Raw genomic sequence first — 27,987 nt, forward strand, 5'->3', positions numbered from 1 at the left:
GGGCGCCTGCGCCATAAAGCTCGCTGCGCTCCGGGGCTCTCCGCCTGTCGTGCGCCGCTCTCCACGCTTCCTCCTTGGCTCTCGCCTGGGTCCCTGTTCCCAGCCACTCACGCCATGGCCGCGCTCACCCAGAACCCGGAGTTCAAGAAACTGAAGACATGGTACGAGCAGCACGGTTCTGACCTCAACTTGCGCCGCCTTTTCGAAGGAGACAGGGACCGCTTTAACCGCTTCAGGTGCGTGCGCGGGACGGGAACGGGGGCGCGGACGTGCCGCACCGGGAGGCGGCTCGCGGGGCCGTGCGGTGCAGGGCCAGGGCCCGGAGGGCGGGGCGGCGGTCCCCGGTTAAGGGGGTGGGGGTCGGCCGTGGATCCGGGCCTGGGCCCAGGCCGCACTTCGTCCTTGACGCCTCCTTGAAGCAGGTTTCCGGGTGCTCGCTGGAGGTCTCGGGGCCCCGGCAGCTTCATCTGGAAGAGTTCCCCATTCCCCCCGCCCCCCGCTTCCCTTCCAGGGGGACATCTCTCTTCCCTCCCCTACCCGCCCACCAGTCTCGGCCGGCTGAAGCAGCCCATTCTTCCGCGGTTGTGAGCAAGGGCCCTCGCTGACGCAGCAGGCGCGGAAGGGCTGCTCCCCACTTCATGCGGTCCTGGCTTAGAATGGACCATCCGCAGGGTGTGGTCAGGGTGGGACAGGCCCCTGGGATTTGCGGAGAGTCGTGGTGGAACGCTGGAGAGGTGGGGCTGTGATTCCTGCCCTGGAGGCTAGATCCGGAGACCCGTGAACAGGGGTAAAAGAGGAAATCTTGGGGGTTGGGAATGGCCAACCCATTGGTGCAGGTATTGGGCAGAGGATATCTGTGGCGCTAGATTTGAGGTCCCTGATGGCCAGCCCTGTCCTCCGGGGCCTTCCCTGAGTAGGTTGGGTCTCAGGAGCCCTGGGCCAGAATGATCACTCCCTGGCCAAGATGGTGGCAGCGCTCCCAACTCTGTCTTCCCATCCCCCAGCTCAGTTTTAGGGGAGCAAGGGCCCCTCACCCAGCGTCTGCAACTTGCACTGTGCTGCTCCTGCTGCAGGTCAGCCCAGTGGGCGGGCAGGTGACAGAAGACACGACTGTGCTGGCCAGCTGAGGCTTGTTTGGATTTGGCATGGGGAGGATGTTTTTTCTGGAAGCATCTTGTTAGGGAGCAGACGGGGTGTGGTGGGCAGCTTCTGCTATCTTTCTGCAGCTTGAACCTCAACACCAACCATGGGCATATTCTGGTGGACTACTCCAAGAACCTGGTGACGGAGACTGTGATGCAGATGCTGGTGGACGTGGTAATGTTCTGCTTCAGAAGGCTTGACCAGTGACCCATGATGTGGCAGGCGAGCAGGGCTCCTGGCGCCCCCAGATTCCTGAGCATGTTTACTTCCTTCTCTTAGTAGATCTCAGTCACTGCCTCTGTGCCCCTGCCCTGGCTTAGGGTCTCACTGGCATCCCAGGGGACCCAGTGCCCAGATGTCTGAGCAGACCCTTCCCAGGCAGTGGGGGAGGGCGCCAGGCTGCAGCCATCCGTCAGTCCCACTGGGGATCTGCACCAAGCCTTTTGCTTGGGGGCTTGAACTCTTGACCGTCGTGGGTGGGACCAGGTCTCAGTGTCTTCTCTTCTCAGGCTAAGTCCAGGGGTGTGGAGGCTGCCCGGGAGCGAATGTTTACCGGTGAGAAGATCAACTTCACTGAGGTGAGCTGGCCAGTGGACAGCAGGCTCTGCAAACCCTCCACAGCCTCTTGGTTCCCTTTGGGTGTGTCTGACTGTTAGCAGCATCGCCTTGTGTCATACTCCTCCTCTTAGGCAATGCTTTTGCTTAACGAGGGACCTGAAGGTCTGTTTCCTCAAGCAAGTTGCAGGGCCCGACACACCCCATGGTGTGTCTTCCCCCAGCCTGCAGTCTAGGTCTGGTGAGCGTGGATGGCTTCCGGTGTCTATGTCTGCCTGGGGACAGCAGCTCTCAAGCCTGCAGGGAGAGGGCATCCCAAGGCATGGTTAGAGAAATTGACTCTGATCTGTTCTTGCTGCAGGTTTTATTAGTGAAAAGCAGACTCCTGTCAAAATCAATCTCCTCAGTGGTAGGAGTCAACAGGAAGCTATGGCAGGGCCAGGTCTGGGCCACCCTGTTCCTGAATCGCTGTGAAAGCCTTGGAGGCATAAGAATCACTGAGCATGCAGAGCGTCAAACTCATAATGTTACTAGTCTCCTTTTACACACGGGGAACCTGAAACTCAGAGATCAAGTCACTTATCTAATGTCATTATCTAAGTGGCAGATTCAGGATTCAGACACATCCTGTCTTTCACTGCTGGGCAGTCTGAGGGAGGCTGCAATCAAAGAGGGCCTCCTGGAGGGGTCATTTCATTGCCTACAGAACATGGCTCAGAAGTGAGGTTGGACAGGGTGAGGGTGGTGTCACATGAAGCCCTCCACCTTAGCGATCCGCTCCCTGGGTTGGAGTCCTAAGATCATCCCTTCCTGTCCTCCAGAGTCTCAGATGTGTTTGTTTCATGGCCTCTGCTGCCCGAAGCTCGATGGGACTGTTGTTCTCACTTGATAAGGCCAGCTGCCTGGCGCTTATCTCAGACTTGGGATCTGTTTTGGTTTCCGGTGGTGGGTGTGATGGAACACTTGGTGAGGGAAGGTTGAGTTGCTTGCTTTGCTCCACATTCAAGGGGCCGGGACACTTTTCAAAAGGTGCCAACAAGCACCATGAACTTTTTACCAGGAAGATGAGACTGGGCTTCGTGAGCATTGGTCCTCTGCAGCCACTTACTGCTTGTGTCTGGCCTGTGTTGCCACCAGTCTGCCTTTGCTCACTCCATTCAGCTTTCCTCGACTTTTCATGCCCTGAACATCCGCGGGTCATCGGGGCCTGTCCTAGGCCCATTCTGGTCTCTCCCCTTGTGACTGTCCGCACATACAGCAAGGGGCACTTGCCTTGCTTCTCCCCTCCCCCGGATCCTGGGGGTGGTCACTACTTCCGTGAACACACAGTGGGTTCTCTGTATGAGCCCAGACACTTAACAGACCTTAGGGCCTGGATGTCCATTGGGTGCAGCTGGGTGTGTGGCTGCACCGGGGCGAGGGCCTTCACACGCTGACTCTCGCCCCCAGGATCGGGCTGTGCTGCACGTGGCCCTTCGGAACCGATCAAATGCACCCATTTTGGTGGATGGTAAGGATGTGATGCCAGAGGTCAACAGAGTCCTGGAGAAGATGAAGTCTTTCTGCCAGGTATGGGTGGACTTCTCGCTAGCCATGTGTGTGTTTGTATTTGGGAATCTAGGGGTCCCGATGGGCTGCCCTTCCACTCTCCTTGGAGAGGACCCCAGCTCTCAATAACCTGAGGTGGGGGCAGTGTGTGTGATTGCTGGCCATGGGGGTCTCTGCTAAGGCACGGATCCCCTAACCCTGTTCTCGGGGAAACCACTACTAGCAGCCATGGAGCAGCCTCCTTCTTGAACTGTAACACCTGTGGGCTCACGGTGACAATCTGGCCAGGACAGAGATCTGAAAAGAAAAGTGAGGCCTCTGGAGGGTGGAATAGTCGGGGAAAGTCTTGCTTTTTGTAACCTCTTAAGTCATGGATCCTTATTTCCTGGTCTAGAACTAGATAAAATTTAAAACTTAGGATTTTCTTGACCACACCCCTGCCAGATTTCCGGAGGCAGTCTTTATTTACTGTTAAATCTTGCACAGGTTTCCCGTGCGTGCACTAGCCTGTCTGTCGTCTCTTCTTTGAAGCACACATACCCACACATGTACACACACATGCAGCTTGTCCCTGCTTCAGCATTAATGCACGGAACTGTGCCTCCTTTTCCTCTGTGGGTGTTGGGGTTGCCTCAGAGACCTTCTGTAGAGTTCCCCATATATATTGCCATTGCCTTAGTGTCTACGCCAGCGATGGTTCTGCAAGAGTTTGTGGATGTCCTTAAGCCTATAGAGCAAGCGTGATATCTGTGGGCTGGACTGTTTGGGCAGGCCTGTGCATGTCTGTGCGTGGATGATGCGTGCTCTCGGAGTGATAATCTAAGCTTTGGTCAGCTTTTCCCTGGGGGCAGTGTCCACCATGTGTGGCTGGTCAAAGTCTGGTCACTTTGGGTGAGAGCCATCTTTTGACTGAAATAGTGGGAGGTGATCTGGGCATCCATTCTAGAGGCAAAGGCAGCCAAGTAGGACTTCACATGGTGAGGAAGGCTTGGGATCCTGATTGGAATCTGAATTCCAGAATGTCCTTTCATAGTGGTTGGTGCTGGTGATGAGCTTTGGGTGGAGGGGAGCGCATTTCCCCCCTTCATGGATCACAGCCTTGTTGTGGTCAAGAGGCTTTTGTAACTCAGTGAAGCTATGAGCCATGCCATGCAGGGCCACCCAAGTCAGACAGGTCATAGTGAAGGCAAGAGGAGAAGGAGGTGGCAGAGGATGAGATGGCTAGATAGCATCACCAACTCAATGGACACGAATCTGAGCAAACTCCAGGAGACAGTGGGGGACAGAGGAGCCTGGCATGCTGCAGTCTGTGGGGTCGCAGAATGGGACACAATTTAGTGACTGAACAACAACAGCAAAGGGTGTTTCCAGCTATCAGGTGTGAGCGCAAGAACGGCTGTGCTCTGTATGAAGCCTGGTGCTCTGTTTGGTCAACCTTGGTGTGCAAAGGCATGCCAGGTGGAAAGTGTGTGGCACTGGTTGTCTGGGAAGCTGGTTGCAGGAGAACCCTCCCTTACAGCTGGCTGCTGGAGTCCCTGACTCAGACTGATGGGTATTTATAGTACGAAAAAGCTGCTGAATAGCAGCATTTCCCTGGCGAGGAACACTCCCCAGGGCTGTGCTCGCAAAAGTTCACCAAGATTGGGTGAGAATGTTCACTGTGACCTTGATTGTCATGGCAGAACCTAAAATCAGCCTGCTCTTATTTATCAAAGGACTGACCAGTAAAATCAGTGTGTGTTCATATACTGTAGTCCTGGGCACCATTAGGAATTAGGGACCTACAGCTGCGTTGACCTGCTCTTCTGTTCAGGATATACTGTGAAGTCAAAAAGGGAAGTTACAGAACTGGTGGGTTTCCTTAGACACCATCTGGTCAAATAAAGAGTATGTGTGGTTCTAGTAAAGATACACAAAGTTTCTGTTCTTGGATGTCGTATTATAACAGAACTGATGATGAGATTGAGGGTTGAAAAGCTGAGTAATTTATTTTCCTTTCTGTGTTGATGGAAAAGTGCTCATGGCAGTTGATTATTATTGAAAAGAAATAAAGTTACCAGGTCTTACTGGTTTTGGGAAAGCCATGTGTATTAGTTTGCTATCACTGAGTGACAGATTACTCCAGAATTTAGCAGCTGAAAACAACAGTCAACATTGCGGTTGATTGGTTCTGGCTCCAGTCTTAACAAGGTTTTAGTCAAGGTTTTGGCCCAACATCACATTCATCTGAGGGCTTGATGGGGGCTGGAAGATCTTCTCCCAGGATGTTTCACCAGCAGTTATTGCTAACTTCTGGGAGGCTTTAGTTCCTCATCTTGTGAACCTCTCCACAGGCTATTTGAGTGTACTCATTATATTGAATATTTGCATGGTTACACCCTGGCTGCTTTTATACTTTTTAGAAACCTGTGAAAGGTGAATATAGTAGTATCTTTTACAGATAGCTTAAAAAAAAAAACGTATAGATATTAGCAGGTCCGTAAGTATTTCTATTCCCTTCTGAAATCTAACATTGTTTCTCTATAATAAAGAAAAAGTTTAAAAGGAAAAAGACCATGAACGTTCTATGAGTGAAAAAAAATAACTCCACAGTGTTATTTCGTAAGCTTGTTAGTATAGTTTTGTACTCTTAGGGGCTTTTGATCAGTGTTCTTGTCTCCAAAAGCATTCTTGAAAAGTATCTGTATTTTACTTACACACACCATGTAGTTGTTTCCTGATGATGATATATTCAGCATGGAGCTTTAAGCTCCATTTTATCCCAACATGGATGTATGGAAAGCAGCTGCTTTGGGAAGAAAGTATGAAAGTAAGGTTGAAATGCATGAAGTAAGGTATGGGCTTCCCTGTTGGGTCAGTGGTAAAGAATCCATCTGCCAGTGCAGAAGACATGGGTTTGATCCTGGGTCAGGAAGATCCCCTGGAGGAGAAAATGGCATCTGAAAAGTTAGCGACTATACAACAGCAGCATGACAAGGTAGCTGATTTTTCCCAGAGCGATTGCTCCAACAGAAAGCAAGGCAGAGTGCCTCAAGGCCTTTTATTACCTTGAGTTAGCATTAGAAGTTACTCTTTCTTTTCTGTAATACCCGGTTGGTTGTACCAGTCAACTCTGATGAAAGTGGGACGGGACTACACAAGATCATGAATGCAGTGCCAGGAGGTGAGGATCTCTGGGAACCATCTGGATGTTGGTTACCAGTCTGCCTTCTGGCTCCCAGTAATTCATCCTCTTCCTTCCACATGCAAAATAAAATACCCCATTCTCTTTCTCTTAATGCCATTATCAGATTACAATGTCAGTTAGAAGTCAAGAACTTCATCATCTAAATTAGGTTCAGATATATCTGTATTTTCTTTAACATAACTCAAATGCAATTCCTTTCGATCTGAAGATATGTGAATTAAATAGACAAGTTATTTTCCCCTCACACACTCAACATACAGGTGAGATAGGCACAGGATACCTATATAGGATAATTCCTTTGCAGAAAGGGAGGAAAGTGAGAGGCACATAGGAATCATTGATCCAAAGCAGTTCTTTTTTATTTATTTTAATTGGAAAATAATTACTTTACAGTTTTGTGATGGCCTCTGCCATACATCAACATGAATCAGCCATAGGCATACATGTGTCCCTTCCCTCTTGAACCCTATCCCTCCAGGTTGTCACAGAGCATCAGGTCCAGAGCAGTTATGAAATTCACCAGATGCTTAGTTAGGACTCAAGGCTTCATTCCTCAAGGCTTTTGGCTTTGCTCTCAGTTATCTTTTTTACATGAAAGGTAGTTTGTGTTTGTAACTGCCTAGTTTTTTCAGTCTGCTTACTGCCTATAGAAATGTGGGTTTTGAGGGGAACTTCCTTGCTGGTCCAGTGGTGAAGACTCCACACTGCCACTGCAGGGGGCACAGGTTCGATCCCTGGTTGGGGAACTAAGACCCCACATGCCATGCAATGTGGCTAAAAAAAAAAGTTTAAAAGAAATGTGGGCTTTAAAAAATATTATTAGCTGTGCCACACAGCTTGTGGGATCTTAGTTCCCTGACGAGGGATTGAGCCCAGGCCCTGGCAATGAAAACACCAAGTCCTAACCACTGGACAGCCAGAGAATTACCTGAAATGTGGATTTTTAAAGATTTTTTTCCTTTTATACCATCGCTGTCCCTTTCAGTCCAAACTGGTAATATTTCTGACAGTTCAATTATCTTTAAAACTTTGTTGGTCTCCTATGAAGTTTACTGGGGTGGGGAGAGGGGTTGGTCACTTCATTAGACAAAAGCTACATTCACAAACTTCTTCAAGATAATTTCTACCATTACTTCTCAGACCACAAAGATAGTACTCTTAAAGTTTTTGGAACCCTCATCTTCAGCCAGAATATTCTCTGTTACCACCTTAATTCTCACTGAGATCTTAACAGAAGTTTTACAGCTACATAATCTGTTTTACCTTTTGAGATTTTTGTTACAGTACCTTGGATGTGATCTTTGCCACATCCATCTCTTAATTTTGGAATCACTGCCTAGAGAGGCTGGGAATTTTCAAACCCTACAGTTCCTGGCTTCTTTTTGTTTAAAAGTTCTACATTAAGTGTATTTCTCTCTGCTTGCATTTTATTGTAAGCACTAAGAAGCCAGGCAATTTGTAACAGCCTGAAAACTCTGTAGCTAGGTCATCCAGATCATAATAGATACATCTTTTACTTTCCCCACTTAAAAAAATTATTTACTTATTTTTGGCTGCACTGGGTCCTTATTACTACGTGTGCGTTTTCTCTAGTTGCAGTGAGGGGAGGCTTGTCTTGTGGAGCACAGGCTCTAGGTGCTTGGGCTTAGTAGTTTTGGCACACAGGCTTAGTTACCCCATGGCATGTGGAATCCTCTCTGACCAAGGACCGAACCCAGTGTCCCCTGCATTGGCAGGCAGATTCTTAATGACTGGACTACCAGAGAAGCCCTACTTCACCCTCCCCCGATTAATGCAGTCAACACTTATTAAATCTTCTTTCACTATATAACAAGGATTTTCTTGCAATTCCCGATAATGTTTTCCTCCTGTTTCTTTAAATCTACATCAGCAACCCCCTCGAGGACTTTTAAATCTCTGCTAACAGTCTCTTCCAGGCTTTTATTAACTCTCCTGAGGGCTCTTTTAGCTTTTACCCATATTTCTAAATTTTTTTATGGTAATACCCTACTTCTAGTGCCAAAATCTGCATTAGTTATTTATTATATAACAGATTGCATCAAAACTTGATTTAAAATAGCAGTAAATATTCACCATCTTGAAGTTTCTATGGAGGCTTCCCAGGTGGCGCTAGTGGTAAAGAACCCACCTGCCAGGGTAGGAAAGTAAGAGCCATGGGTTGGATCCCTAGGTTGGGAAGATCCCCTGGAGGAGGGCACGGCAACCCATTCCAGTATTCTTGCCTAGAGAATCCCATGGGCAGCGGAGCCTGGTGGGCTATAGTCCATAGGGTCGCAAAGAGTCTCACATGACTGAAGTAACTTAGCACACACGCACGCACGCACACACAGTGTCTATGGGTCAGAAACTCAAGCTTAACTGGTTGGTCTTGGTTTTCAGGGGAAGCGGGGAGGTCTCTCTTGAGGGTTGTACTCAAGATGTTGGCCAGGGCTGTAGTTATCTGAAGGGTTCTGGAGGGTTCTCTTCCAAGGTGGTTCCTACTCGTGGGTGGTAAGTTGGCACTGGCTTTTGTAAGAAGGCCACCATTCCTCACCACAGTGGCTTCTTCACACAACCATGTCTTCTTTTAACGTCGTACATGGTTTCCCCAAAGTGAGTGATCTAAGAGAGCGAGGCAGAAGCTGCACGGTCTGTCATGACCCGGCTTCTGAAGTCCTGCTCCATCACTTTTGCAGTATTCCGGTGGGTTCACAGCCCTATACTGGAGAAGGAAATGGCAACCCACTCCAGTACTCTTGCCTGGAAAATCCCACGGACGGTGGAACCTGGTAGGCTACAGTCCATGAGGTCGCAAAGAGTCGGACACGACTGAGCGACTTCACTTTCACTTTTCACGTTCACAGCCCTATGCAGCACAGGGGGCTCACGACACCCACACCTCTGTAGGGCTCACTCTGCACCCACACCTCTAGAGTGTGTGGCTGCCGAGGCAGGACTCCCTAGGAGCACGTGGAGGCTGGCTGCGTGTCTGTCGTTCTGTCCCTGGCTCAGACTGGTCATGGTACTTGGCATTTCACATCTCTTGGCCTCTGTCATGTTAGGTTCTGCTGGAAGTTCATGCTGCTTTTGCAAATTCTGATAACATTGCTGGTTATAAGATGGGGATATCGCCCCTCCCTCCTACCCTTAATCGTGATGGACGAGGGTCTAGTTGATGATGAGGGTCTAGTCCCTGCCTGAGTGTGGCAGGAATGTGACACTATGGTCTCAGTAGGCCTCTCTGAGGGCCTGGAAGTTGGAACTAAGGTGTAAGGATGCAGAAGTAATGATGCTTTTGAACAGCGGTTTATACTCCGGGGTTTGGGCTGATGACATCTCCCTGCTCTGTGCCAGCGTGTCCGGAGTGGTGAATGGAAAGGGTACTCGGGCAAGGCCATCACGGACGTCATCAACATCGGCATTGGCGGCTCTGACCTGGTAAGGAGAGGGCTGCCTTGGGATAGAGGAGGGGGTCCCATCCGGCCTGGGTTCCCCCAGAGATGGGACCTGGCTGTTCTCACCACTTGTGGAATCTTGTTTTCTGATGCTCCATCTCCCCACAGGGACCCCTCATGGTGACTGAAGCCCTCAAGCCCTACTCTTCAGAAGGTCCCCGGGTCTGGTTTGTCTCCAACATTGACGGGACTCACATTGCCAAAACGCTGGCCACCCTGAACCCCGAGTCCTCTCTCTTTATCATTGCCTCCAAGGTACGAGCTTCAGCCCCGGCCTGTCTCCCAGCCTTTTTGCGCTGGGGTGGGAGCAGGGGTTGGGGGGAGTGGGTGCTTTGCCGCTGCCCTGCACACTGGACCCTCCCGCCTGCTCTGAATGAGCTGTGCTCTGTGGCTCAGGTGGGCACAGCTTCCCTCAGACCGTTCCTTATCTGGTGGCCAACACAGTTCACCCGATGAAAGCCCACACTGGTCCACGTGTGCCTCTATCTGAAGCACTCACTTGGCTGAATCTGGGCTCAGCCCAGGACCATTCCTGTCTCTCTCAGAGATTTGTCCCTAACGTCTGCTCCTTTCTCATCCCAGAGCCAGGCCCAGATAACGTAAGCATTTTGCTTTTTTGTCATTTATATCCTGTTTATTCATGTCCATGCACATTAAATATTATGGATAATTCCATCTGGGTTTTGAGATACAGCCAGGTCTGGGCTGAAGGAGCCCCAGGCCACAGCGTCTCTCCTGGCGGATGTTCTGACCTTTGACCTGTGGTTCCTCTGAAGTTCTGGAATCACAAAATGACGCTGCTGCTTCTAGGCCTCTGCCCCAGATACACAGTAATTAGGGCTTTGAGGACATGCGGGCGGAGGTGATGTGGAGCAACTCACCGACCCGCACGCGCTGCTCCGTGTGATAACTGGGCATCCATGTGGCCTCCGCTGCTGAGCTCGGCTCAGGACTGTATCAGCTGAGGACCAACTGCTGTACTCTCTGCAGACCTTCACCACCCAGGAGACCATCACGAACGCAGAGACAGCGAAGGAGTGGTTTCTCCTGTCGGCCAAGGACGTGAGTGCTCATGGGCAGTGGGCAGGCGGGGAAGGACAGAGTGGGTCTGCCCAGCCCTGTAGCCCTGTTTCCCCTGAAGTTGGCAGCAGGAGGCAGCCTTTCTGGTTAAGATACTTGGCTTTGCCAGCCCAGACAAGCCCAAGGTGCAGACCCTGCTCTAACTTCTGAGGTCCCTTTCCTTAAGGCTACTGGCCCTGTGGAGCCTCTCTACCCCTGGCCCTGCCAAGTTTACAGGGGAGGCATCCTGGGCCTCGTGTACCCATGAGGTAGGATGGGCCAGCCAGCTTCTGACCCCTCTGCCTATTCTGCCTTGATTTGGGCCTCCTTCAGCAGCCTCAGAATCGAGTACTGGGGGCGGTGGGCCCCACCCAGGGCCTGGGTTTCTCCAGAGGCAGGAGGGTCACTGTCCCTGGGGGTGGTCCCCAGGGTGAGTATGGTCTAACTTGGCTTATCTCTTGCAGCCTTCTGCAGTCGCGAAACACTTTGTTGCCCTGTCTACCAACACTGTAAGTGCCCACAGGGGTTCCTGTACCACCACCCTGGGTTGGGGCCCTGGCCAGGTCAGGGTCATGGCCTTTCCAAGTACATGAGCTGACATGTGCTGACAGCGTCAGGGATCTTGGCTCAGCCAAGAAGGATTGCTTGCCTATGGGGGATGTGAATTGCAAGCCATACTTGCCACTTTGAACTGCTGCTGCTCCATGAGGGGCTTGCAGTCAGAGGGATCACATTAACCCCACCCGTTCCCCGGGGCCTGACTGATAACCACAACATTCCACATGTGTGACCTCCCTTGGCCTCTGCCACTGGCCTCTCCCTAGACGAGATGTGCCAGGTACGGGTCGGGTGGTGGTTGTTCAGTCGCCAAGTCATGTCCAACTCTTGCGACCCCATGGACTGTGGCATACCAGGCTTATTTCTCACGTAAGGATGTTAGTTAAGCCCAGTGAAGGGATGTGAGTTTGCCCAGTGATTGTATGAGTCAGTGATGTAAAGATTAGAACGTGGTTACCCATGTGCCAGCTCCTCCTGGCCCCAGGTTGTGCAAGGTAGGGGTGGGGGCAGGCCTGTGGGAGTTGGGGCTTTGCTCCCGGAATCAGAAGGAAGGCAAACCTGGTTGAACACTGGCTTTGTGGTGGGCCTTGTGTTGGGCGGTCTGAACTGGAACCACACCCAGGTTCTCTGGACTCCCACTCCTTCCGTGCCACCCCCACCCATGCCTCCAGTGCTCACCTGCCTATGAGAGGAGACAGAAGGACATCTTAGGGCTGGCCAAACAGCACAGCTGTCCGCCTCTTGCAGGTAGAGCTGGTCAGTAGGGCGTCTCCTGTGAGGTCTAGGGAGGGGGCTGCTGACCCTGTCTTTGTAGAGGATAGAATAAGATTGGTCATCCCCTGAAGGCTTCCTGGGGTTCAGTCACCATCCCAGTATCGGAAGGGCTGGGCAGGTGTCCAGGTTGTCTGTTCCCTGGCCTGGGAGGTGGCCCCTGCCTGTGCTCGGGTTCCAGCCTGGGGCCCGGTTTCCCAGATGTCCCGGGGATTGGGTCTGGGCGGTGGCTCTTGCAGAGCAGCGTGGGGGCCAGGACCTTGCAGTGAGTGTGCAGCTCCCCTTCAGCAGGAGGGCTTGGCCAGTACCAGGCCACCGATGTGCTGGGTGTGAGCTGGCCGGACATCTGATTCTGGGGTGGGCGTCTCCTGGTGCTGCCCTGGGCTCACAGGTGGCTCCAGCCTCACCCTAGTGAGGGCTCTGTGGAAGGTGTGTTGCTCCTGAAGCTTGGACAGCATGACTCCTCATGCCTGCAGGTTCTCATGCAGCTAATCCCGGCTTCTTCTTTCTCTCTCCCTTTGCCCCTTTTTAGGCCAAAGTGAAGGAGTTTGGAATTGATCCTCAAAACATGTTCGAGTTCTGGGATGTAAGTAATGGCACATGCCTGTGGTGGGTGAATTATGTCCTTTGCTAAGTCAAGCCACAGATGAGGGGCCCATGGAGTCAGGTCAACGTTTATTGAGCACCTGCTGTATGCCTGGCTTTGGGACAGGCCAGGAGGTCCTCAGGGAGCAGGAGCAGCTTCGCTCAGTCAGGATATGGCCCCCCTCCCAGCGAGGGGGGCTTTCAGGGCCAGGGTGACACCCCCCTGGGTGCCTGCAGTAGCACCCACAGTGGGGTAACCGGAGCCACCCCCATCCCCCTCGGTGAGCTGAGGTTGTGAGTTATTCTCAGTGATGACCTTTCTCTGAACCACAGCCTCAGTCTGTAAAGGCCAAGGGGCAGGGCAAGGCAGGAGTGTGACTGGGCACGCCTGGAAAGGAGCTGCAGGGGCAGCTGGAGGTGGCAGAGAGGAGGTGCCAGGCCTGGGGCCGGGTGGGGCCCCGCTGGGCAGCTTGTAGAGCCAGCACTGCTGGGGGGCAGAGCTGTGGGCCAGTCTAGCCGCGGGTGGTCCCACAGGCTCATCTCTGCTGAAGCCACCGTGGGTGCCAAGCAGTGAGCCAGAGTTGTCTCTGCGGCTGGCCTGAGTGCAGCCGTGGTGTAGGAAAGGCTCTGGCGGCAGAATGCAGGCAGGCTTGGGATGCAGGGATGCAGTGCAGGGAGTGGTGTGGGTGCAGTGGGTGTGACTCGAACACATGACCTTGGCAGGTGTACCTAAGAGAGCATCCTCTAATCGAGGGATTTCCCCCTGGGGCCGATTCCAAGCCTTTATACCGCAAGCTCTCTGCTGAGTGGCAGCGTCCGAAGATGTAACCTCCTTTGAAAGCTGTAAAGGCCTTGGAGTCTGGGAGAGAATTTAGCCCTCGTACCCTAAGATGTCTCTTGTGTGTAATGAGTTAACTTCTTTCCAGAATGGGACTAGTTATGTACCATCCTTGGAAGAATTGAGAAGAGTCACTCAGATCCTTGTCTGCGTCTCATGGCTCAGATGAGGAGCCCCGGTCGAGAGGGACTGTGCAGCTGCTAACAAATGCATGCATGCCTGAGACAGGAAGGGGCGCCTTCCTCCTGCATGCATGCCTGAGACAGGAAGGGGCGCCATCCTCCTGCATGCATGCCTGAGACAGGAAGGGGCGCCATCCTCCTCCTCCTCCCTGGGATCTCGAGCCTGAGCAGGTGGTGGTCAGGGCCGTGCGGGGGCTCCCGTGAGCCAAGGAGTCCGGCAGAGCGGGGCTGTGTCCCAGCCTGGGTTTTCACTGCCTGTAACCACCCAGTCTGAAGAGATGAGTTGAAGTGTGGCTTAAACAGAGACCTGGGTCTCCCAGGTAAGGCCTAGGAACACAGGAACATGGAGCTAGGACTGGCTAGTGAGGTCCAAGTGCCTCGAGTGGGCACAGTAGAGGTCTCAGGCCAGGCCAGACATACCTGGAGGGACCTGCATGTATATTGCTGAATTGAGAAGGTGACATCTGAGGAGCCAGGGACAGGTGAAGTTTCTGGACCTAGGTCTCTCAGGTGAGAGAGAATCATCAGAATAGATACAGGGATACTGTGCTGGCGCTGAGGTAAGATCGGAAGAATTCAGTCTGGCGTAAGTGGTGAGGACTGCTCAGCTGTGTCCAGGGGGTGCAGCCATGGTCCAGGGTCCATGGGGCATCCTTGAGTGTCGGGCTTAGGCAGAGGTGAGGTGGTAAACTGGGGGGACTGTCAGGGCTCAGCCAGAGTCAGCACATATTGGGGAGCTCATTTTGGCTGTTGCTGTCTGAAGAGAAGCCAGGACAGGTGCACATGATGTCTAAAGAGGCAGCCCCAGGATGGGTAAAGGTACAGGGGAGATTCTGGAAGAATTCAGATGTTTATTCTGTCAAGTGGCATCTGAGAAGCCAAAATTATGGACAGGTACTTAGACCTGGATCTGTGAGCTCAGGATGGGTATATATAGTGGGATCTCTCTGACTGAGAGTGAGCCTCAGGTACTGGATGGCTGATCACTCAAGCGAGGCTGTTAGAACTCAGACGAGACAAACATGGAAAAGTCCCCTGAGCCAGGTGAGCCTCTGGGTTCTCAGCGTCCTGACCCAGTGAGACAGGCAGAGCTCAGGGTGTTGTCGGGGCCTCTGGGGTCGCATGACCAGCCCAGGACGTGTCAGTGGCATTGGGGTCTGGCTGGGGTAGGGTTTGAGGTGCGCAGATGAGGGAATGGTAGGAAGGTACCTGGTTATCAAAGGTAAGGACTGGGGAGTTGGGACAGGTGAAGACAGGTGAACTGCTGAGGAGCTGCGTCACTAAGATGTGGTGTGAGAGGCTAATGGTAGACAAAGGTCTCTAAAAGTGTCAGAGGCACAAGTCACTCAGGCCCTGTTTGGCACCAGCGGACTCTCACCAGGCTTCCCTCAGGCCACGACAAGCAGCCAGGAATCTGTCAGGTCTCCGGAAAAAGTCTGTTCAGGTTAGGTTTGTACAGAGGGGTCTGCTAGGGGTCATCTGTAAAGCTACATCTGTTTGAGGTCTCAGAAGCTAGAATCAGACAAGGTGTATATAACTCGGTCTCTTGGGGAGACCTGAGGAACTGAGATTAGACAACATCTGGGCAGAAGTGGGTTGGTCAGATAAGGACACTGGAGCCAAAGATAGTCAGAGACAGAGCTGAGTCTGACAGGTGGGCTTAGAAATCCACGATTGGGTCCAGGTCAGAACTATGTCCTCAGTTGTTGTCCGAGCAGTTCTGGTGATGCTCAGGGCAATGGCCCAGGGGCCCCTGAGAAAAGATTGAAAACCTGGAGTCAGGCAAGGAGATGGAGCACTGCATCCATCCATCTGGAAGGTTCGGGAATTCTTTGTCTGTCTCAGGTGCAGAGCAGGTATGTCAGGTAAGGTTGAAGGAGTTGAGGTGAGAGACAGACTTGTACTCCTGGTTCCTGAACAGGTGAGGTCTGAGCTGTTGAGGTTAGTCCCTGGTTTGTACTCTGAATCTGAGGAGCTGAGGTTCAGTGCAGATAGATAGAACTGAGTTTTTCGGTTAAGTCTGTAAGCCAGAGGCAAGCTGGAAGTAGGCTGAAAAGCCACGTTTGGGTTCATTAAATTCTGTCCCATAGTTGAGGTCAGGAACAAGTAGGTAGATCTGTCAAGTGAGGCCTGAGGAGCACAGAGTTAGGCTTATCTAGAAAGAACTGGATTTCTTAGATGATCTCTGAGAATATACAGTGAAGACAGGTGGATAGAGGGAGGTGTCTCAGGTGAGATCTCAGGAGCTGGAATTGGGCCCAGATGAATAGAGCTGGATCTCCCAGGTAAGGTCAAGATAGGTAGGTAGAACTGCTTCTTGGCAGATGTCTCATGATGATGAGTTGTGCCCGGATGCAGGTATGTGGAATTGAGTTTCTCAGGTAAGATCTCTGGAGTCTGCATAGGGGACAGGTTTTATTCTTGGATCTCACAGGGTGAGTTAAGCACAGGTGAGTAGAATAGAGTTTGTCAGGTAAAGTCTGTGGAACAAGTTCAGGAAACTGGGTCTGTCCAGTGAAATCTCAAAAGTCACAGGTAAGTCCAGGAAAGAACCGAATGTCTTAGATGACCTCTGGCAAGCTGAACTGGGGCAGAGTTAGCCTGTCAGGAGCAGCCTCAGGAGCCAGGAACAAGCACAGGTAGCCAGAGGTGGCTCACCATGTGCAGCTGAAAGACCCAAGGTCATGCACAGGTAGGTAGAGGCAAGGTTGTCCAGCTGCAGGCTCAGGAGCCAGGGTCAATCTCAGGTCGGTAGAACTGACTCAGGTCGGTAGAACTGACTGGTCACATGTCAAGAAGAACCAGAGTCAAGCACAGGTAAGCAGAGCTGGTCCACTGGGTACAGTGTGTAAGGTGCCAGAGTCATTAACAAGTAGACAGAATTGGTCTGCTGGGCATGGTCTGAGGATCCGGGTCATATACAGGTAGGCCAAGCTGGTCTGCCAGATATGGACTGAAGGTCCAGGGGAGTGTACAGGTAGGCAGAACTGTTTTGTTCTGTTGGGTATGGTCTGAGGACTCAGAGTTGAGCACAGGTAAGTAGAGTTGGTCTGCTAGGTACAGTACAAGGAGCCAGGTCATGTACAGGTGGGCGGAACTGGTTCATTAGGTATGATCTGAGGACTCAGGGTCAACTACAGGTAGGCTGAGCTGGTCCGTAATGTGTGGTCTGAGGACCCAGGGTCATGTGCAGGTAGGAAGAGCTATCTGCTCAGTATGGTTTGGGGACTGAGGTCAAGCACAGGTAGGCAAAGCCTGTGCTAGGTACATTGTAAGAAGCCAGGGTCAGGTACAGGTGGGCAGAACTGTCCGTTGGGTAGGGTCTCAGGACCTGGAATCAAGCGCAGGTAGGCAGCAGGTCTGAGGAGATCGAGTCGCGCACAGGTAAGCAGCGCTGGTTTGCACAAGGAGCCAGGGTCAAGAACAGGTAGGTAGATGTGGTCTAGGTGTGTGGTTGGGTATGGTCCAGTGATCCAGGGCCAAGCACAGGTAGGTAGAACTCGTCCACTAAGTATAGTCCAGGGATTAAGAGTCAAGCACAGGTGAGAGCACAGGTCCAGCACAAGGAGCCAGGGCTGAGAACAGGTAGGTAGAGGTGGCCCACACGGTGCGGCCTGAGGAACCAGGGGCATACAGGTAGGCAGAGCCTGGTCTGTTTGGAATGGTCTGAGGATCCAGGGTCAAGCACAGGTAGGCAGAGTTGGTCTGCCAGGTATGGTCTGAGAGTCCAGAATTGTGTACAGGTGAGCAGAGCTGGTCCACCAAGTGTGGTCTGAGGATCCAGGGTCATGTACAGGTAGGCAGAACTGTCCGCTAGATATGGCCTGAGGACTCAAGCACAGGTAGGCCCACACGGTGTATTACAAGGAGCCAGGGTCAGGTGCACAGGTGAGCAGAGCTGGCCCACGAGGTACAGCACAAGGGCTCAGGGTCACGTACAGGTAGGCAGAACTGGTCCGTCAGGTATGGTCTGCCCAGGGTTGTGTGCAGGTAGGCAGAGGTGTCTGGTTAGATGTGGTCTGAGGAGCCTGGGCCAGAGGCAGGCAGGCAAAGTTGGTCTGCTGGGTACAGCATAGGAAGCTGGTGTCACGTACAGGTAGGCAGAACTGTCCTCTGGGTATGGTCTGAGGACCCGGAATCAAGCACAGGTAGGCAGAGCTAATCCACTAGGTAAGATCTGAGGAGATGGAGTCACTTGCAGGTAAGCTGAGCTGGTTTGCACAAGGAGCCAGGGTCAATTTAGGGAGATAGAGCTGGCCCGCTTGGTACAGCCTCAGAACCCAGGGTCACGTACAGGTAGGCAAAGCTGGTCTATAAGATGTGGTCTGAGGAGCCAGGGTCATGGTCAGGTGGGTAGACCTGGTCTGCTAGGTATGGTCTGAGGATCCAGGGTTAAGCCCAGGTAAGCAGAGCTGGTCCACTTGGTAGCACAAGGAGCCAGGGTCATGTACAGGTGGGTGGAACTGGTTCATAATGTATGGTCTGAGGAGCCAGGGTCAAGCACAGGTAGGCAAAGCTGGGCTGTCAGGTGTGATCTGAAGGTCCAGGTAGTATCCAGGTAGGCAGAACTGGTCCATTAGGTATAGCACATGAAACCTGGTTCCCTAGATACGGTCTGACAATCCAGGGTCATGTACAGGTAGGCAGAGCTGGCTCAGCAAGTGTGTTCTGAGGGGCCTGGGTCAGAGGCAAATCTGGTTGGTAGGTATGGCAAAAGGAGCCAGGGTGAAGTACAGGTAGGTAGAGGTGGCCCACCAGGTGCGGACTCAGGGTTATGTCAGGTAGGCAGAGCTGGTCCACAAGACGTGGTCTGATGAACCAGGGTCAAGTACAGGTAAGCCGAACTGGTCTACCAAATGCCATCTGAGGCCCCAGGGTCACACATAGGTAGGCAGAGCTCATGGGCCAGGTATAGACAGAATCCAGGGTAAGGTTCGTGTAGGCTGAGGTGGTCTACTAAGTAGTCTGAGGAGACAGGGTCACATTCAGGCAGGCAGAATTGTGGTCGGTATGACCTGAGGACTCCGAGTTAAACCCAGGTAAGCAGAACTGGTTCACAAGGCACAGCACGGGGAGCCAGGGTCATGTACAGGTGGGTAAAGTTGGTCTGCCAGGTATGGTCTGGAGGTCCAGGATCATGTACAGGTAGGCAGAGCTAGTCCATTAGGTACTGCACATGAAGCCAGGGTCATATACATGCAGGCAGAGCTGGTCCCCTAGGTATGGTCTGATCTAGGGTCACGTACATGTATGCAGAGCTGGTCCGCTAGGTATGATCAGAGGATCCAGGGTCATGTACAGGTAGGCAGAGCTGGCCCAGCAAGTGTGTTCTCAGGAGCCCAGGTCAGAGGCAGGAAGGCAAAGCTGGTCTGCCAGGTGTAGTCTTGAGAAGGCCTAAGGATCAGGGTCACATGGGCAGAGGTATGTAAACATGATCTTAGGTGGGTTTTTGCCCCAGGGTTCAGGTATAAGTTGGCATCCCTGGACTTGTTAGATGAAATGAATGGGGCAAGATCTAGCCCAGAAATACATAATTGGTGTGATTGGTAAGGCCTGAGAAGGTGACTCAGACACAGGTGGGACCCCCAACGGTAGGATCGATCAGGACACTTAAGTGGGTAGCGTGGACTGTCATCGAGGGAAAGCCAGAGTGATCGTAGGTATATATACCTAGGTCTGCCTGGGGAGGTCTGTGGAGCCCTTGGGTTCAGGTAGGAGAGGTAGCATATGCTGAGCCATGTCAGCCACCTGTCCTTAGCACCCTGGTCCAGTGTGATGGGCAGTGTTGTGGAGGCCAGGGGATCTGTAACCAGTCTGGGGTGTAGTCTGTCACACTGGGGACTGGTTGGCAGGGTCTGAACTAACCAAGTATGGAAAGAGATTGGATTATACTTGGTTGGAGAAGGTGAGGTCTGAGGCTCGTGAGGCTCAGAACTTAGAACTGACTGAGGTGCTACATCTTTAAGGTGTGTTCTGCACTCACTGCAGGTAAAGGTGAGGTCTAGCGATCTGTGTCTGCAGCTTGATGTTTCAGAGGCTCAAATCAGATACTGGCTTTGCTGGGCTCTTCCCAAAACAAAAGTCAGGTCTGAGACCCTGCCCTCAGCCAAGGTCAGCAGCCTGGAATCTGTCAGTCTGAGCCCTGGCCGTCTATTCAGTCCAGTTTCTGGGTTTAAGTCTATTGGGTGAGATCTGAGAGCCTCTGTCAGGCATAGTGTGGTCTGTGGGACTGTGACTGTCAGGTCAGGTTCCCCCAAACCCAGAGCCTTTCTAAATAAAGAACCCCATCATACTCATCTTTATTACCCAAGCTGAAACGTCTGATCCTCTCACTCTTGATCCTCTCATTCTGCCAATTCATCCTGTTTAATCGAACATCCTGAATCAGTGCTATACATCCGCACCACCCGCTTCCAGGGAAACCTCACTCTTTGGACGACCACTGGGGCTCCCGTGTGGTTTCCTGCTTCCCTTCTCACCTCACCTACAGACTTCTTGGTTCTCCATCCTTGCGTCTCCGCTTCTGCCCACCAGTTTATCACTCCTTCCTTCATCTTCAAAATTGTGCTGCCCGTTTTCCTGCCAGCCTTTCTCAGTGGGCTTTCAGGAGAGAATTAAATCCTAATGCCCCAGGGCAGCCATTGGATATAATGAATTAGCTGGATATAATGAATTAGTACCTCTCTTTTGCATCTGGAAGGATGCTAGCCTTGGGTCAACCTTGGGAGTATGGAGAAACTAAGTCATTCAAAGCATTTTCTGTGGGGCTTAATTCTCTCACTGTTGAGAAAGGCTGTTCTTGCTACAGAAGCTTTGCATATGCTGTTCTGGCTCCCGGAATCCTCCTCCCTCTGTGCTTCCCTGAGTAATACTTGCCCATTCTCCACATCCAGGCTGAAGCACCTTCAGAGTCCTTTCATTATTGGTTTCAGTATTGTATTCCTGTCTTCTAAGCACTTTTATCTCATTTTCACATTTATTGGCACGGTTGTTTCATTTATATCTTTCACCCCCATGGATTGTTGGCATTGCCTATGCTAGGAACTTGGTGGGTACTCCGTAAATAGTTGTTAGGAAGATGTGATTGGAGCTCTGAGGATTCCACTGATGATACAAAGTGGAATCTGCAGTGTGGCATGGGAGGACACAGTGTGGATGGTAGGTCTCGGTCTGTCTTGGGCTGAGGCGGAAGATCAGTCAAGCCCAGGTATGAGCTGCTGGGCCTGTCAGTGTCCCCGGAAGCAGGGCTGGCACAGGTAGGAGCTGTGTGTCAGTACAGCCTGGGAGTCGGGGATGGGCTCAGGTACAAGGCACTGGATCTCCTGTCAGAAGAGTCAAGGCCAGACCCAGGTATAAGGCATTGGGTCTGAGGAGCAGGGCCACAGTCAGGTAGGAGGTGCTGGGTTTTTCGTTGTTCAGGGAAGCATGGGCACAGGTAGAAGGTGCTGGGTCTGTTAGTGTTTACAGAGGCTGGACACAGGTATGAGTCACTGGTTCTGTTGATGTCCTAGGAGGCATGACCAGACACAGGTATGGGATTCTGATTTGTCAGTGTCCAAGGAGGTGGGCTCGGCACTGGATCTGCTGGTATCTGAGGAGGCCAGACCTGGCTCAACTATGAGGCCCTGGGTCTGTAGGTGTCTGGTGAGGCCAGACCTGTGCAGGTATGAGGCCCTGGATCTGTTGGCATCTGAGGAGGCCAGACCTGGCTCAACTATGAGGCCCTGGATCTGTCGGTGTCTGGTGAGGCCAGACCTGTGCAGGTATGAGGCCCTGGGTCTGTCAGTGTCTGAGGAGGCCGGACCTCTGCAGGTATGAGGCCCAGGTCTGTCCGTGTCTGAGGAGGCTGGACCTGTGCAGGTATGAGGCCTTGGGTCTGTTGCATCTGAGGAGGCTGGAGCTGGTTCAGGTATGAGGCCTGGGTCTCTCGGTGTCTGAGGAGGCCAGACCTGTGCAGGTATGAGGCCTGGGTCTGTCGGTGTCTAGGGAGGCCGGCCGGACCTGGTGCAGCTATGAAGCCCGGGTCTGTCGGTGTCTGAGGAGGCTGGGGCTGGTTCAGGTATGAGGCCTGGGTCTGTCGGTGTCTGGGGGTGCCAAACCTGTGCAGGTATGAGGCCTGGGTCTGTCAGTGTTTGGTGAGGCCAGACCTGGTACAGGTATGGAGGCCTGGATCTGTTTGTTTGGTGAGGCCGATCCTGTGCAGGTATGAGGCCCGGGTCTGTCGGTGTCTTGAGGAGGCTGGAGCTGGTTCAGGTATGAGGCCTGGGTCTGTCGGTGTCTGGGGAGGCCGGACCTGTGCAGGTATGAGGCCCGGGTCTGTCAGTGTCTGGGGAGGGCAGACCTTGCTCAGGTATGAGGCCTGGGTCTGTCGGTGTCTGGGGAGGCCAGACCTGTGCAGGTATGAGGCCCGGGTCTGTCAGTGTCTGGGGAGGGCAGACCTTGCTCAGGTATGAGGCCTGGGTCTGTCGGTGTCTGGGGAGGCCGGACCTGTGCAGGTATGAGGCCCGGGTCTGTCGGTGTCTTGAGGAGGCTGGAGCTGGTTCAGGTATGAGGCCAGGGTCTGTCGGTGTCTGGGGAGGCCGGACCTGTGCAGGTATGAGGCCCAGGTCTGTCGGTGTCTGGGGAGGGCAGACCTTGCTCAGGTATGAGGCCTGGGTCTGGCAGTGTCTGGGGAGGCCGGACCAGCCACAGTAAGGTCTCGGGTCGAGTCTGTGGCTCTGGCCAGTCCATGTGTAGTTAGTGCTGTTGGTCAGCCCAACAGCTGCCAGCACCCGGCTTGCTGTCTTGCTTCTCAGAGGTGGGTCGGGCCAGGCCCTTGGAACTGCACCTGTAGAAGAGCATGGCTCCTGGGGACAAGTTTCCTGGCAGGAGGGAGGGGGGGCGGGGTGTGCCAACCTCTCCTCAGTGCCTTTTCCTGTCTCTTCTAGTGGGTGGGAGGCCGCTACTCGCTGTGGTCAGCCATCGGACTCTCCATTGCCCTGCACGTGGGTGAGTGTGTGTGTTTTATGTCTCTGTCTTGGGAGACGATGCTGCAGTCTGAGGTAGGGGTGGGGCTCATGTCCCCAGATGCCCTCTTGTTCCCTCAGGCTGCTGGCCTCTGTGCCCTTGATGGGACCCTTTATCCCAGGTCAGACTGGAAAGGCCGAGTGACCCTTGGGATTTGCAGGTTGGCCTTTCTCCCTGCCCCTCACAACTGTGGTCTGGCTCATTCCCCATGCCAGGTGGAGTTACAGCTGCCTTTGAGCTCAGGACTGATTCTGATTAGACAGGCTTTCCACAGGCCTTCGTCCTCCCAGATCCTGTTGCTTCTGGCTCCCCCTCCAGCCTTCCCCTGGTTCTAGAAGAAGCTGTGTTCATGGCCTGGAGGCACAGTTCAGTTCAGTTCAGTTGCTCAGTTGTGTCCGACTCCATGAATCAGAGCACACCAGGCCTCCCTGTCCATCACCAACTCCTGGAGTTCACTCAGACTCACATTCATCGAGTCAGTGATGCTATCCAGCCATCTCATCCTCTGTCGTCCCCTTCTCCTCCTGCCCCCAATCCCTCCCAGCATCAGAGTCTTTTCCAATGAGTCAACTCTTCGCATGAGGTGGAGGCACAGGGCACGATCATTTCTGTTGACGCTGCTTTTGTGTTGCAGGATTTGACAACTTCGAGCAGCTGCTCTCAGGAGCTCACTGGATGGTAAGTGCTGAGGCCCAAGTTCTCCAGCAGGCGCCGGCCAGAGACATGTTGGTTGGTGCAGCTCCCTCCCCCTCAGCAGCTGCTGAGCCCCTGTCCACCCTGGTCTCCTTGCAGGACCAGCACTTCCGCACAACACCCCTGGAGAAGAACGCCCCCGTGCTGCTGGCTCTGCTGGGCATATGGTACATCAACTGCTTTGGGTGTGAGACGCACGCCATGCTGCCCTATGACCAGTACCTGCACCGCTTTGCTGCCTACTTCCAGCAGGTACCAGCTGCCAAGCCAGGCCTTGGGTCAGGGGCCCCCCCTTAGCCCAGGTTACTTCTCCTCCTAGGGCCTTTCCCCGTTAGCCTCAGGCATGTCCAAGGCCCACCTGTGCTCCCCCTCTCATGGTGAATCTCCGTAACCAGGATCCATGTCAGTCAAGTTGGGCTACCATGGGAGGGGCATGACTGGCTGTCATGGCGTTGTGGCTGGTCAGGCTCTGGCGTGACTCAGGGCATATGCCTCACCCGGGTCACTTCTTTCTTGGACATCACCTGTTAGGCTGGGGCCACAGCCTGGGACCCCCGTAGTTTGCACTGCCTTTGTCTCCCTCCAGAAAAGCAAGTTTACACCCAGTCTGTGGTGCCTCTTTGGGCTCCTCACAGCCCTCTGCCCCTGGAATCTCCACAGCCCCCTTGAAGCAGCAGATTCTGTGACCGGAGGAGGGGCCGAGGCCCCCCAAGACCAGAGTCTGGTTTCGGGGATGGCCCTCAAATGCAGTACAGCCTGGACCCCAGCCTGCCTTAAGAAATCACTTAAAGATTTTGTGATTAGTTTCTGCTCTTAGGAAGGTCCTCCCTGTACTGCCATACCTGCCTTCCCCTGGTCGTGGGTCCTCCCTGGACCTCCATTCCTACCTTCTCCTGGTCATGGGTCAAAGGCAAAAAGATTGTGATCTCTGCCCTCCCAGGTGAGGATGTAAAAGGATCGTGCCTTTGGATATCGCACGGGGCAGGGCAGGCACGCCTGGTGCGTCCCAGGCAGGTTTTGGGGATGGTTTGTGAAGAGTAAGACTTGCAGATCGAGGGCTGGGTTTCTGGCCCTGTTCCAGGGTGACATGGAGTCCAATGGGAAGTACATCACCAAGTCCGGCACCCGTGTGAACTACCAGACGGGCCCCATTGTGTGGGGGGAGCCAGGGACCAATGGCCAGCACGCCTTCTACCAGCTCATCCACCAAGGTAGGGCCCGTCTGGCCTGCGCAGGAGTGCTACTGGGGATGGGGAGGGCCTGCCGGCAGAGCCCCCTCCATCAGATGAGGGTTCTCCTGGAGACCATATGGGTGGCTCCCATGGTAGGGGTAGGGACCTGAGTGACTGCCGTACCCTTCACAGGTACCAAGATGATACCCTGCGACTTCCTCATCCCGGTCCAGAGCCAGCACCCCATAAGGAAGGGTTTGCATCACAAGGTAAAAACACTCTTCCCGACCCTCTTCAGCTATCTTAGGTTCACATCACACCCAGACCTCTTAAGACTGATGCGTTAGTCAGCAGCGACTAGTTTTCTGTTCCTGTCACCACAAGCTTAGTGGCTTAAAAACAACACTCATTTATTGTCTTGGTTTCTTTGGGCCCCAGTCCATCACGCTTGCTGGGTCGCTGCTCAGGGCTCAGGCTGAAGTCAGGGTGTCCGCAGGGCCTGTGTTCCTTTTTGGAGGCTCTCGGGGGCAGCCGTTTCGTCATTCATTCAGTTTGTTGGCAGAATCCATTTCCCTATCAGTTGATTCGCTCAGTCGTGTCCGATTCTTTGTGACCCCCATTGACTGTAGCACACGAGGCTTCCCTGTCTCTCAACAACTCCCGGAGCTTGCTCAAACTCTTGTCCATCAAGTTGGTAATGCCATCCAACCATCTCATCCTGTCATCCCCTTCTCCTGCGTTCAATCTTTCCCAGCATCAGGGTCTTTTCCAAGAAGTCAGTTCTTCACATCAGGTCACCAATGTATGAATTTCAGCTTCAGCATCAGTCCTTCCAATGAATATTCAGGATTTATTTCCTTTAAGATTGACTGGTTTGATCTCCTTGCAGTCCAAGGGACTCTCAAGAGTTTTCTCTAACACCACAGTTCAAAAGCATCAGTTCTTCAGTGCTCAGCTTTCTTTATAGTCCAACTCTCACATCCACACATGAGTACTGGAAAAACCATAGCTTTGACTAGATGGACTTTTGTCAACAAAGTAATGTCTTTGGTTTTTAATATGCTCTCTAGGTTGGTCATAGCTTTTCTTCCAAGGAGCAAGCGTCTTTTAATTTCATGGCTGCAGTCACCATCTGCAGTGATTGTGGAGCCCCCCAAAATAAAATCCTCACTGTTTCCACAGTTTCCCCATCTATTTGCCATGAAGTGACAGGACCAGATGCCATGATCTTTGTTTTTGGAATGTTGAGTTTTACCATTTCCCTATGGTTGTAGGACCAAGGTCCGGTTTCTTTGCTCACAGCTGGGAGCCATGCTCAACTTCTAGAAACCCTTTTGGCTCTTGGTCTCAGAACCAGCAGGGGTGGGCTGAGTCCCTCTGATGCTTTAGTTCTGTCCTGCCTCTTCAGTTGCATGTCAGAGGATGACTCACTTGCTTTCCCCTTCTGTTATTTTTAAGGGCCATGTGATTACATTGGGCCCACCCAGATAATCTCCTTATCTTAAGGTCTGTAACCTTAGCTCCAAATCCCTCTCTCTACCAAATCCCTTTTGCCATGCTGTGTACACAGGGATTAACAGCAGGGGGCAAAGATCAGGGATTCAAGATCTTGTCTGCCATGGCAGCAAGGGGAAAACCACCCCACTCCGGACAAGAGTCCTTAAAGAGGACTGCTCCTGCCTTATCTCGGGTGTGCAGAGTAGCACAGGTTACTTACTGTGGGCACAAGCTTTGGATTCGGTGTCCTGGGTTTGAATTCTGTCTTCCCCTCTGTGCCTCTGGCTGGGATTCAGTGCTGTTGACTTGAAGAAACTGAGGCTCAGCTAGAAAAGAGAGATGATGCCTCTGCCCGTCATGGTCTTAAAAGATAGACCATGGTAAAGTTCTTAAAAGGGCCCTCAGCAAGTAGTACAGTCCCTGAAGGGTACTTATTGTCGTTAGCTAGTTTCTGGTGTCCTTGGATGTGCTCTGTTGTCCCCGCTTGTTCCAAATAAGCTCTAGAGTCGGAGGCAATCGGGCTGACCCCAACTGTTGAGACTAACCCCGACTGGGCAGTGCCAGGCAGTCTCATCTGTCTGCCTGAAGCTCACACAGTGCTTCACGATGGTACTTGATGTCTCTCTCATCAGATCCTCCTGGCCAACTTCTTGGCCCAGACTGAGGCCCTGATGAGAGGGAAGTCGACAGAGGAGGCCCGGAAGGAGCTACAGGCTACTGGAAGGAGTCCAGAGGACTTTGAGAAGCTGTTGCCCCACAAGGTCAGTGCTTCTCTTAGAGTGGGCTTTGGGGTGGCATCCTGGAATTGGAAGGATAAAGTCATGTGGCCGTGGCCGGGGAGCACTGTCCTGTCCTGCACAGTAGGGGGCACTGTCCTTACGGACATGCCCACCCCAGCCTTGGGCAGGGTGTGCTTCCCTTCTGAAGAGTTGGGGACCACGACTAACTGGGGGACATTCGTGGGTGTTTTCTGAAGGTCTTTGAAGGAAATCGCCCGACCAACTCTATAGTGTTCACCAAACTCACGCCATTCATTCTTGGAGCCTTGATTGGTGAGTAAGCGGGGACGGTCTCAGCTTGGGGTAGGTCTGAGTGGGCTGGGGGAACCCTAACATGCTTCCCTCAACATGTACCCCCCTCCACAGCCATGTATGAGCACAAGATCTTCGTTCAGGGCATCATCTGGGACATCAACAGCTTTGACCAGTGGGGGTGAGTTGCTGGCTCAAGGGCAGGGTAGGGAATGCCTACCAAAAGTTAGTTGGCTTGTGGATTTCCCTAGTAATGCTGGAAGCCTCCTCATACCCTTCTTTCTCCTCTCCCTGGCAGAGTGGAGCTGGGAAAGCAGCTGGCTAAGAAAATTGAACCTGAGCTTGATGGGAGCAGCCCAGTGACTTCTCATGATTCTTCCACCAATGGGCTGATCAACTTCATCAAGCAGGAGCGCGAGGCCAGAAGCTAATAAACTCGTGCCCAGCAGCAGTCCCTGTTGTGACTGGTCCTTCTTGTCTGCCTGCCCAGAGTCTGCACTGCACGGTCCTGCCCAGAGCACCCTCTGGTTTTGGGCTTGGACCACGAGCCCTTTGGGGGAAGCTGGTCTGGAATTGCAACCCCTGCCCTCTCAGTGTCCACACCCTCTCTGTTCTACAGTTGGCTGAAGTGTTTCAGTGCAACTGATTTTTCTCATCTATGTTTATTGTTCGTGTACCAGGAAGAAAAATAAAGATGTCACAGAGGA

General features: G+C 52.8%; 1 protein-coding gene across 1 annotated transcript; it reads left to right on the forward strand.

Moving 5' to 3' along the window:
• Positions 1-42: 42 nt before the first annotated feature.
• On the forward strand, positions 43-27,987 carry GPI (glucose-6-phosphate isomerase). Its single transcript, XM_055551895.1, has 18 exons — positions 43-236; positions 1,227-1,317; positions 1,653-1,721; positions 3,148-3,267; positions 9,788-9,871; positions 9,997-10,143; positions 10,879-10,950; positions 11,412-11,456; positions 12,809-12,862; positions 22,809-22,869; positions 23,522-23,565; positions 23,680-23,832; positions 24,662-24,791; positions 24,945-25,021; positions 26,882-27,010; positions 27,226-27,301; positions 27,395-27,461; positions 27,579-27,987. The coding sequence occupies exons 1-18, from the start codon at positions 115-117 to the stop codon at positions 27,709-27,711; spliced, it is 1,674 nt and encodes a 557-aa protein (XP_055407870.1). The 5' UTR covers positions 43-114; the 3' UTR covers positions 27,712-27,987.

This window comes from Bubalus kerabau, chromosome 17, assembly GCF_029407905.1.
Source record: "Bubalus kerabau isolate K-KA32 ecotype Philippines breed swamp buffalo chromosome 17, PCC_UOA_SB_1v2, whole genome shotgun sequence".
Classification (NCBI taxonomy): domain Eukaryota; kingdom Metazoa; phylum Chordata; class Mammalia; order Artiodactyla; family Bovidae; genus Bubalus; species Bubalus kerabau.

Bases quoted from the DNA above. Each gene is read 5' to 3' on its own strand.
- GPI (XM_055551895.1), top strand. From the start codon at position 115: ATGGCCGCGCTCACCCAGAACCCGGAGTTCAAGAAACTGAAGACATGG. The intron at 12,863-22,808 runs GTAAGTAATGGC...TGTCTCTTCTAG, and splicing joins ACATGTTCGAGTTCTGGGAT to TGGGTGGGAGGCCGCTACTC. The intron at 23,833-24,661 runs GTACCAGCTGCC...GCCCTGTTCCAG, and splicing joins TTGCTGCCTACTTCCAGCAG to GGTGACATGGAGTCCAATGG.